General features: G+C 36.3%; 1 protein-coding gene across 1 annotated transcript in view; it reads left to right on the top strand.

Moving 5' to 3' along the window:
- pex5la (peroxisomal biogenesis factor 5-like a) overlaps positions 1–12,409 on the top strand; it is a gene marked incomplete at both ends in the record, with an annotated part of 84,686 nt that overhangs the window by 35,027 nt on the left and 37,250 nt on the right. Inside the window, one exon of the mRNA XM_079244733.1 lies at positions 4,008–4,112. Within this exon, the coding sequence (XP_079100859.1) occupies positions 4,008–4,112 (105 nt within the window). The remainder of the gene's footprint in view (positions 1–4,007; positions 4,113–12,409) is intronic.

Here is a 12,409-nt window from a genome sequence, read left to right as displayed (position 1 = left end):
AGAGAAATGCATCAAAAACTACAGTCCATTATCACAACCAGCTGATGCAGAATTTGTGCTGACTCTGACCATTCTTAAAAAAAAAAATCTTTTCTTGCAATGATAAACCTGAATTTGACTCCTGTGAAATGTGATAAGCCAATATCTATTCCAAAAAATACTGTCATACTGATGTAACTAAATTCTTTCTAATACCTTTTTTTTAGTTATCTTCAAATAGTTCCTCAAATAACAGACCATTTTCTCCTTGGCTTTCAAAGAGAAAAAAAAATCCTGCTCCTCAAATGTCATTTGTTTAACTCTAAAAAAGAAAAGTGTCCTGAGTTTTGCAGCTCAAATTTCCAAAAAGAAATCTATAGTTTCTGCCAAGAATGAACTTTTTTCAACAAGTGCTGAAACTTACTTATCTTTTATAGACCAGTAACTGTCACCATGACAGATTTTAACATTTAGAAAGCTAATTATTCATATCCAGATAGAAACATTTAAGTTTATTACAGTATAGATAAAACTGAAATCTAAGGTTATAGAGAGCTTTGTGGTGCCTGTGCTGCAGAACAAGTTTATTGCTCTCCAACTTGACTAACAGCAACACTGCAATATTGTTTGAGCAGCTGGGATTTGGACAGTAGTCATATAATCTTGCCCAGACAATTCTGTACACAAGGACACAAAGATGATTTCTTGTTGAGCTCCTGATTTAGTCACATTAAAAAAATGTCTAATCTTCAACATCCTGTTATGATGACCCAGAGTTGAGATTGCCAACATAGTGTCATGAGGTCAACTCCTATTAAGTCAAAATGCACCCATGCACAAAGCTGTCAACAGAGAAAATATTGTGCACTATAAAAACATCTCCTTTATCATCCCTTCAGCCACTTCCACACATGCAGTGGAGTCCTGAAAAGTTCAAAGGATCCTCTGAAATGCCCACAGCATATTCACTCCGGACCCTCATGGAGATGTCAGAATTAATCACCCAGTAAAAAATGTTCAAAACACTAGCAAGTGGGACGATGTGTGATCATGTTGGTATGTAAGGTGGAGGGTTTGCTGTATGAATGTGCAAGTCCTCTCTTGTTTGCTGCTTGAGAGATGTTGTTTAGTTCACAGCACAGGCAGGCAGCACAGGACTATCTAACTGGGACAGGAACTAGATAATCACCCACTGTCTTTAAAGCAGCAGTAGTTCTTCTATGTACACAAATGCATTGTTTTTTAGGCATGTAGGAGAATCTGCTTCTGTGAACTGAATTTGTCTTCAGTGTCTTTCTGTCCAATCTCTGACTGACTCAATGATGTCGAGATTAGAGCTCTTAGGGAGTGGAGTCATTTATTTTGTGACCAGAAATGGCTCTTTATGACTGGAAAAGAATGAATTTGGGCCAAAGACAACGCCTCCTTGATAGGACTGCAAGATAGATGAGAATCGAATCACCAGTGATGAGCAAAAATAGTTGCCCTTTACTGTACTGTACACATGAGCACAAAACAAAAGAAATTCAGTGTCACAAAAGAAATCAAAACAAACCAGTGCAAAACATAGATGGTGCCTAGTGGATGTTGTAGCAGTGGATGTAGTGCAGAAAGATGATTCAAATATTCTCAGTTCATGGAATTTGCTACTTAGTTTGGGCTTACTCTGAGCTTTTACTGAGTAAATGTAAGCTGCTGTTGCGAACAGGAGCAGGTGATTTGTTAGGAGAGTTAGCCTTTCAGGGAAAGTCTCCCTCAGGGATAGCTACACACATTTTGTGGTATGATCAGTCGAGGAAATCAGTGGAAGACAAGTGTAATTCATTTTTCTGGCAAGTTGAACAAGGAAAAGACCTAATAGGATTTAACTAAGAGGTTTCCAGTCTACTTTACGTTACGACAGGAGCAGCTTCACCGAGTCACTGAGGATGATGAATGGCAGTATTGTCTCTCTCTGGTCAGCATATTCATCTGCAGGAGGAAAGAGCTGTTTTCTGAGATTAATCGTGTAGTCTCATGAGAAGAGGTGATTCTGCCACACGTGTGTGTAAGAGTGATTTACAATGTATGGTATAATCTGTCTTCCAGCAGAAGGATACTGTGAGATGAGTGCATGTCAAAAGTCAATAGTCGGTGCAGTCTGGCTTCTGCCATAAAATTGAGGTGAAAAGGATAACATTAGACTGGCAAAATCAATTTGCCTTCTTATATGATCAATTTCTACTGTTCGGCAATGTCAGCTTTCAAATTATGAAAAAGTTCAACAAAGTTGCATTTCTTTGAGGGGCTGATGTGTGAAAGGCAGCACAGTTTACAATAAGTGAACAAGCTGTAGTGTAACCAAGGAGACATTTCAGATATGAAAGCTTGAAATGTTATTATCAGTTATAAATAAAAGACACAAAACAACAGCAATTAGGACAAGATAAGAAATCATGCATCCTGGTAGGTTTGAATGACACAGACTCAAGTCTTCATTTATAAAATCCCAAAACCCAACTCTAAATCAGTCTAAGTGTACAGTATGTGGGCAGTGCTTTTCAAAGGAAAAATGGAAAAAAAAACATCTTTTTTCTGTTTTTGTTTCCGTAACCATAATGAAAACATTGCTGACTGACTCTTTTCCTTTATCTGACTTTGTACTCAGAATAAGAATAAGATAATACAGATGAGTCCTTACATTTCATTATGAATTTTTCATGTGAGATATGTTGTATAACTCACGGAAATGCATCCAAAGCTGTTTTTTTTAACATTAACTTCACACAGAAGGAAAAATGGTTTTATTTTGTTTAACATGCATACTAAGACATTTGTACTTAAGACATTTTAGAATAGTTTTTATTTCCACCCATATCAGTGGCCAAGGAGTTGAATTGAAACTCCAAAATATGAAGTTAAATCATCTTTAACTTATATTGCTTTGTGTTTTGAGTGCAAAATCTGAAAGTGCTTTGATTCCAAGGCAATTTAACTTCCAAAACATACAACATACATGGACCACAATAAGAGTGGAAACCTTCTGATCACATGGTTTGCTACAGCTACTGTAAAAAATATCATTGTGTCATTTGTCATTTATTGGAATGACGTATAATGAGCTCGCAAGTAGATTTTTTTTTTTTTTTTAAATAACACAAAATCTTTTATTTTTTATCTTGCTTGTAACTACGTCTAAACAGATCAGCTGAGTTTAGAAATAGACCAGATCAATGCTGACATGAAAAATAAGTGTTTCCCCAGTACCAAAATCACAACATAAAGTTTAAATGTCATAACGCAAGTATTGAAAACCCATCAATGCTCGGTACTAAACCTAAAAGTTCACGTTAAGCCATCAAACCAGTTGATGAGCAGCCTTAACTAGAATTAGCATGATTTTACATACAAAGAGTACTACTTACTGAGATAATGCTAAATAAAAATTGAACATGTCAGTCAACAGATGTAACCATAATACAACAAGATGTTGACCCATCATGGAAATACAAGTTCAACAGAAAAATTAAAAAGTTTTGAAAATGTATTTTCTGTCCAACAACCATGAAGACATGTAGCATAAAAACAAATAACTAAAAGTTACTCACATTTTACAAGCTAAAATTTAAATTTTCTATTTAATTTTCCTGTCCTTATTGTGGCCCTGAGATCACACACTTTACAAATGAAGTACTGTTTAACATTTAAATCACATCTTCTAGTTGCAGTCGTCCATATGTCAAGTGATGCTGTGATCTCTGTGTGACATTCTGCCATCAGGTTGTAGCAGTAAAGTATTACTGGGGGCAGCCATCCTCATCTTTGTCTGCAATCAACCGTCTACATTGTGCAGTGACCCTCTTTTCATTGCCATAGTCTTGTGGAAATGTCTTTAGTCGATTTTTTTGTTGTTAGACAGCCCCACACTTCACAAGGTAACGTTTTGGGGTTTTTTTGTTTTTTTTTTGTAAGATGCCCTGGATGGGGGCAAAAAGGTTTGAGTTGTCCAAATGTCCTGACACAAGTCGTTGTTGATTTCACTGTTGTAGGGGAAAGACTCTAGGGCTGCAGATAAGACTGTTGCCATGGTCCTGAAGGAGATACCAAGTAAGGCGTCATCAGAAGGGAAGCCCCTCCTCACAGTGACAACCAAGGTGGGCAGATACATTCCAGAAACCCCCCACCCCCACCCATCTTCAATCCCCACAAAGTGGAACTTTCTCCTGTATTGGTGACACAGAAACATTAGCAACACTTTGACCTCCACAGTCTACTAACTAATCACTTCAGCTTAATGAATGTTGCATCTCACAAAGATGTGATTGTTCTTTGATTTCCAGCTGCTCTATGGGGGAGGGGTGGGGGGGCGCACTCTATAATAACAATACTACATTTACTCAGTGAATAATGACCTTATGATCCACAAAACCAAACTCAATTTGTGGCAATAACTTGTATGGCTCTTTATCTTTTTGAATTAACCTCTGCAAGATTCATGGTGCTCCTCACTATATTTAGCACTGTACAGAGGGATTAATGGGAGGGTCCCCACAAATTCCTGTCCCCTTCCTAATCAGGTCAGTAAAACTTCTTCATGACCTTTTTACTCCTCATAAGCAGCTAATTGTTAGCACAAAGAGCTCGTGAATGCATATCCAAAATGCTTTGCCACTCAGCACGGCACCGAGCTACAGTCTGAGCTCTCTCTTTTGTAATACTGCAGAAAATACAGCCTCTGTTGAGCTTTGCGTGTCTTTTTGCTTCATAAGTGTTAGAATGGTGTCTGCTCTGGATGGCAAATATGATTTTTTTATGTTCTATCCTGTATTTGATTGCTTCTGTACTGTGTCTGTGTGTGAGAGGGAATGTGTGTATGTGTAAGCTGCTGTTTTGTTGCGCTCTTGTGTATCTGTGTTTTAATAATGTGGCATTTTTAATACTTGTTTTGATCTTTAATACAGCATCCGGCTTGTAAAGCTGTTGTACAGGAAAGATTATGCTTTCACTCAAGTTGAAGTGAAATAATTATAGTTCAGCATTTAAGCAGACACATTGATGCCAGCAAATTATAACTTTGTTTTTCAAAAACATTGTTAAGTTTATGATCTGAACAGTACATTGTCAAAGCATTAAATTACTATATGAAAGGTTCAGAAGAACTGAGTCAGCTCCTCATAACGACATCTTTATTAGTTCATCTCTTCTCAGGGGAGCAGCTTAGTGTGTTTATACCTGATGCTTTTCCTTCTTAATTCAAAAGACAATTCAATTTTTTTTTTTCTTCTTTTATATGGATTCTGTTATGATTGGATGTACTAAAGTTAAGTTTTTAATTAAAGCATCAAGGTCAGTATGTATGGTTCAATTGCCCAATAAAACTGCATCTGTTGGTTAAATCTGCAAACAAAGAGCTGGCTGAGCGAATCACATGTGCTTCATCTCACCATTCATCAACAAACTGCTAACTAAAGTAGTTGGAAAAGTGACATAAGCTACTTTAAATACTATCCCAATGAGGACAATGTTAGCAACTGTTAACTTGCTATTCCTGAAGAAGCATTTCCAGTGCAGCATTAACCTTATAACCCCCCCCCCCCCCCCCCCCCCACTCAAAGAGCTGTTCCCAGAGGTGGAAAACAAGGCCAGTTAATCCTGCTTTGCTGACATGCCTCCAGCCCTTCTTTCTCTCCAGTTAGATTGATGCTCTCTAGACTTGGCTGTCTGTCCCATCTACTGGCACACGGGTACAGAAATGACTGAGAAAAATTTTCACTATGGAGTATGTTGCCAACATGTCAGGTTTTCACAATGTTGGATGTTTTTTTCTGCATGATAATAACTCAGGTTCACATACATGGCAGGGGTGTGTTTATGTTTATGTTTCAAACCACTCTAGACTGTCCCAATAAACACAAGATTGTCTCTTGAGATTTCAAATAAGCATAACGACAGCACTGGCAATGAATGTGGCCAGTAACTTCCTGTTATTACAACCCTACTTAGAACTTACAATGACTAAAACATGTCAGACTGTTTACCGGGGTCCTTACGGTCTTCATATTTTAGTTGGTAATAATCAGTCTCACTTACAGTTTAGATTTTTGTGGCAAATCTATCAAATCGCTTCCTATAAGTAATTCTCTAGGCTTCTTTTTTTTTTAAACTAATTTAAATTAAAGCAGAAATCCACCTTTTTTTTTTGCCTTTTCATAAAACCCTGCAATATTCAATGTTTGTCAAAATTCAGTTCAACTCATACAAAAAAATGCAAATCACTGTGAACTGTTTAATTCTATTGGTGTGTTCTATCAAGGTTAACTCACATTTATAAGATAAAATATTACATGAACCTTAAATGTGCAGCTTGACTCTTCCAAATGGCCAATAAGATACTTTTCTAAAGGTAAAAAGAAACGAAAAAAACAATGACTTATAAAATACTTTTTTAACTTTATAAGTTATATACATCAGTGGTCCTCCACTGGGTAGTATGTTTAACACTAGAATATAGCTCATCGTATGGTTAATCTCATATCTTTTCTTTATTGTCTTAAAGTACCAAATAATCAATGGATCAAACAAACAGTTGCTGTTAAATCCAACAAATTTTTCCTATAGTTAGTCTGATATTTGCTGAAACCTACCATGCAAAATGTTACGAAAATTTCCAAGTATTAGAATGATTGAATTATTATTATTATTATTATTATTATTATTATTATTATTATTGTTATTATTGTTATTATTATTATTATTGTTGTTGTTGTTGTTGTTGTTATTAATAAATATTAATATTAAGACAATTTGTATTTCCCTTTTAGGGATGAATAAAGTCCTATCTATCTATCTATCTATCTATCTATCTATCTATCTATCTAATAATAATAATAATAAATAATAATAATAATAATTTTATTTATTTTCTTCTTTTTTTAGCAGTGGTAGTAGTAGTAGTTGTAGTTGCATGTTAATGTGGTGATTAGTACTACAGCCTCACAGCAAAAAGACCGGTGGTTCAAGTCTCGGCAGGGGGTTTGTTTGAATAGTGACCTTTCTGTGCAAGTTTGCATGTTCTTCTCATGTATGGTTGGGTTCTTTCCAGGTACACCGGCTTCTTCCCATCGGCCAAAGACATGCATGTTGGTTAATTGGGCACTCTAAATACTCCCTAGGAGTAGGTGTAAACATGAATGCTTGTTTGTCTCTCTGTGTAGACCAGTGCAGGGTTTACCCTGCCTCTCACCCAATGATTGCTGTGATAAGATTGGATCGGAATTGGGGTTAAAGACAATAAATTATTTAATAATTGTTATTATTAAATTACCTTTAATGGCATTGTAATATTTTATTTTTCTTTATTTTATTTGTACATTTTCATACTCCCCCCCCCCCCTCCTCAAAAAAGTAACATTTAGAAGGAGAAGAACACCATTTTCAACCTATTCATTTCAGTTTAGCTCCCCTTTTCACATTTGTACTTTCAAATGCCACATGGAAACTATTTATGAGTCATAAAACCAAGACAAAAAAAACAAGAAAACAAAGAGCTGAACTTCAGTATTCAGGCCTGTGGGGATATAGAACAGATCGTTACCACCCACATTGGCTGCTTTAAAAAAAAAACTGTAATTAGTATAAAACCTGATGCATTACAGTAATATTTTATAACCATGAATTGGAATCAATAGTGCTCATTTTTACATTAAATGTACATGCAAGATAGAAATTTTATATTATTCCTTTCCACATTATATGATGCATGTAAAACTACAAAAACATACTGGGCTTGTACTATTTTTCTGACAACTATCCATTTAGCCTTCAGGTTTTAACTAACTGCTTTGATTTTCTTACACTCATACCTTCCCCCTTTATCTGGTGTTTTCCACCCTTTCCACCTCCTCCTGCCCTCACCTCAGCTTCCCCTCCACCAAGGCTCTGGCACGTCTAACTAGTACACAGCTCCCTTGACAACAACATCTGAGAGATCTCTTGGAGTCAAGCCCAAGCGGCACAATTAGCTGAAGTTTTCCATTACATTATTTTTTTTTAGATTACTTCTTCAAACACTTGTAAACAGAACGTCACAATGCTTCTTACAGAAGAGGTGTAAAAGTGGTGTAATATGAGGAAGAAAAAAAGGTAGGGTATAGAGTCAGCAAAAACATAAAAGCAACCTCTGTGTAGGTGAGAATAATGGGCAAACAGTTCAGGAATCTCCTCTTCTTAAGAGTCAAGATATAATTAGTGTTTACATGCTTCCTGGTTTGTGTCTGACATATCTTCCCGTATGAACACAGCTGATCTCTGACCCTTATTTCTGCTTGACAAGAAAAGGCAAATGAAGATGTCTCATCTGTGTAATTTCAATGTAAATACTTTAAGGAAACACAGCAATCAATTATGAATTTCCTAGAATAGCTAAATAAGTCATCAGGTTTGCTGAAATTCACTATGGCCTGACAATTAAACACAGGACAGACAATTTGTGAAAAGTATCAGGCTTCTCTGGCTCCTTGTACTCTTCCTAATGTCATATGAAAGACTTTATTGTGCCTGACAGAAAACAGCCAGTCAAAGCCAGAAGGAGTTTCAAACCAATGTCAGTCTTTTTCTGTTGCCATGGTGAGTGTGGCAGGTGGATCTGTGAAAACATAGCTGGAGCACAGCAGAGAAGTCGGGGGACAGACCTGTAGGTTCAACTGATTCAAACATTTAAAACTAAGCCCTTTTTTTCTTCAAGGTTACTACGTTCTGCTTTCTTTGTAGGTCTATATGTCACAGAGTCCCCCATCTTGAGGCTGCAAGCATTTACTGTAAGTTGGGGAACTCAAATTTCAGTCCTTGAAGCCCACTGTGCTACAGACTGAAGTTTCTCTGCTTCAATACACCTGACTCAAATTAGGTAAATGTAATGCCATTTCTATAAAAAAATAAATAAATAAATAAATAAAAACTGTTCAAACAGCCAGCCTGCAGCAGAAAATGGCTCAGTGGGGCTTTTATGTGCAATCCTGCCAGAGACTCATTAGTTTCTAAAAAACTTTATAAGATTTGAAACTGAACAAATGCAGTAGTTTTGTGATTATGATATGCTCTAAATGTCCCTCGTACAGCACCACTGACAGCTTTGACCTTCAGCCAGTCAGCCACAAATGACCAAAAACAATGGAGGAACCAAGGTCATTTTCTAAATCATACAAAAGGGATTCAACAAGACACCCCCATGCAGACAGAAACTCATAGATGTCTGCAACAGATGCTTTGAAAGCATCACACACATTGTTATTCACTGACAGATGTTTTTCTGGTTGTCACCCACTCAGCCACTGTGAGCATGTGTATTCATGAATGTTATTTGCATTGTTAAGGTCTCCTCAGGTTTTCCAGAGATTGCACTGCTGGCATTTAGTGGATCACCCAGCCAAGACTCAGTTTGTAAACAGCTAAATATGATGTCCTAAATAAAAAAAAATTTTAAAACACACACATCATTACAAATTATATCAACTGTGTGTGGCATCAAATAATCACAGTGTGACATTTCAGTCATTCATTATGATTGTTATAGACATCAAAATAATACTCTCTCATGTATGATCACTGTCTCGACAAATGTTGATCAGAAGATCCAGCCAGATGTTTTGAATGACAAATTCAAGCCAATTAAGGATTGATTTACATAAACACCAAAGCAAAGCAATCTCTTCTTACAGAGACACGTTCATTTTAAGGCAGCTTGCATGTAAAACAACAGAGAGCTGTTTAATATGAACCATATAAGAGATGAGAGGCGGTGAAAAGAGGCTATTCATTTCTAAGACTTTCCATCTCTAAAATGTTTGCAGATGCTTTATTTTCAGGACAGTTTAATTAACATACTAATGACAACAGATGAGACCCTGGATGTAGATAAAGAAGAAAGCAAATACACAGGTGTAGGATTATCATTAATGAATAAAAAAAATCAAACACAATCTGTTTTATGGTGTATGTACTGTACCTACAAATGAAAAGGGGACAGGTGACAGGTGACTATTCATCACAAAATGTCTTTATTAATTCCAGGGGAAATTTATGATTTAATAAATATTAAGTCTCATTGGACTCAGAGTACATAATAGGAAGTTTTTAATAATTAATCATTATAATAAATTTTCAAATTATTAAATCATTTAAAATGATAATATTAAATTATACAAGACTGAAAATGTTAAATGTACCATCATTTCTGGGCTATATGAGCTGCTATATTTTTTACACAATTTTAATCATACGTCTTAAACAGTAATGTGACTAATGTATGGATTTTCACTAGCTAACGGGTCAGTTCTTCATGCACACATCCTCATCATGGAAAATAGACAAAGAAGTGCATATGACAGCGATTGACTGTTGAAGAATGAAAGAAGGAAGAATGAAATTAAGCTGCTGCATGCTCAGTGTAGGTGTGGCTGATTATATTCATGTGCATTCTATGGCCCGGACACTATGGTATATGATTTAAAGCACAGTTAAGCTAAGACGGCCAAATACCCCGCGACTGAAAATCATGGCAAAACTTTGTTTTTTAAGTGAACAGATTGAATCAAGTGATAATTATATTACCTAACTGTCCAGTTTTCATGGCAGTGTAAAAAAAAAAAAAGAGGAGAAACTGACAGATTAATGTTCTGCTTCATTTTACGACCGCTTATTTTTCTATTCTATTCCATTACATCTTGAGCTCATTTATATCCTGTTATTAAATCACACAAAAAAGCAACAACTACACACACACATGGGAGGAAGCCATATTTATGTGGCTGTTTTGTTTTCACTGGATAAAAATAGAATTTCTATCTTCTCTATGCCGTTTTATAATAAGCTAGTGTTTAGTTGACTGACTAAAAATGATCTAATTAAAGCGGCTCTAGGCTATTTGAGAAGGCTCATTTACTCCATTAAAGCCCATGGCTCAATGATTATTATTCAGATTTTTGTAAAGTTCTCAAGCCAAAATTAAATGAAGCTTGCGTCTCTGTCACAAGACTACCAGCTGTAACTGACTCAGCTCTGATTTAGCCTTCGCTCAGAATCAATCAGTTTTAGGTTTACAGACTGTGGAGATCACACAGTGACTGACTTTTTAAAGACAGGTCCATCCACACATCCTCTGTCCCGATGATCTGTTCCTGTTGTTAAGAACTGGGCAAAGATGAAGCAGCAGAGGGTGAAATCAGGTTACTACATGCTGTGAGACTTCCTGTAAACTGGATCTTTTTCTCCAACACCAGGCGAGCACAAACCCTCACTCTCTAATTAGTTATGCTGGGTCAGCGTTCTTCCAGCACAAAGTCTTACACAACAAAGTAATGACTCTGGGTGCCATTTCTCTGCTTTTTCAAATGGTTTCTATCTGCTGGAAAACTTTAAATTTGTTCTTCTTTCTTCCTATTTTTTCCCTCATGTCTGTTCAACATCATTATAAGTCAAGAAAAAAAAATAATTTCTGTTTGCATGCTTTAAAAGTAAAACTAAAGTCTGCAACTTTTTTCTATGTGCTTTAAACACTCTGCTCAGACTTTTTCAGACTTTAATTGGATTTTATCTTTTTATACATGAAGAAATGACATGTTGTCATATGAATACATAATCACAGGGTGCATTCTTTACAATGCATAAATGTTATGTACGCATATTGTGAAAAGCCCCTTTAGCACTTGTTATCAAACATATGGCAGATTGTGTGCATCCCATCTCATGCCTGCTAATTAAACCTTTTTGAACCTTCATTAAAATTCTGTTTGTGAGTGTAGCCTGAAGAGTAACAATAGCAAATGTCATGCTTCCTTTCTGCCAGTTTTATACACACACTGTAAGCTGGCAGCTGTAATGGTGGCTTACATACACACCTTTCACCTCCAAATTATGAAGCACTGGCTGACAAATTGTTACCAGCTGTACCTGGAGTATATTGAGACTCCACAGTGCCAGTAATGAACTGGATGTGACCTATTCTGCAGATGCACTGGCAAGCTCCCAAACTGGTGCGTTACAGGCTATAGTTTTGGCATTTCGATGCGTTGAAAAGTGAGATAAGCTATAATAGCTTGATAAACTATGTTTGTGTTCAAATATTGTTCTTGGATTTTGGTGATTTAGTCATTTATCTAGAGTAATATTATTTGAGATGTCATTTTTGCCTTGTCGCCAAACACTAACCCTCAATGGCTGATGCATATGTACTGGTCTCATGTTACTGCAGCACAACAAGCTAAAGCCGATTGTAAACATTACTGACACAAGTATCACTCTGCGAAGAGGGACTACATGTTATTCAATAACTCATGTATGACTGCAGGTATATCATAAGACAAATATGAAAAAGTTTCCGTTTTCTCATATACTAATGCTATGGATGAAGATGTGCTCTAAGTTGTGCAGGTATGCTTTTCTCCTAAACTAAAAT

The sequence above is a fragment of the Telmatherina bonti genome (genome assembly GCF_933228915.1).
Source record: "Telmatherina bonti genome assembly, chromosome: 8".
Lineage (NCBI taxonomy): Eukaryota > Metazoa > Chordata > Actinopteri > Atheriniformes > Telmatherinidae > Telmatherina > Telmatherina bonti.
This window is presented reverse-complemented; position numbering and strand designations above follow the sequence as displayed.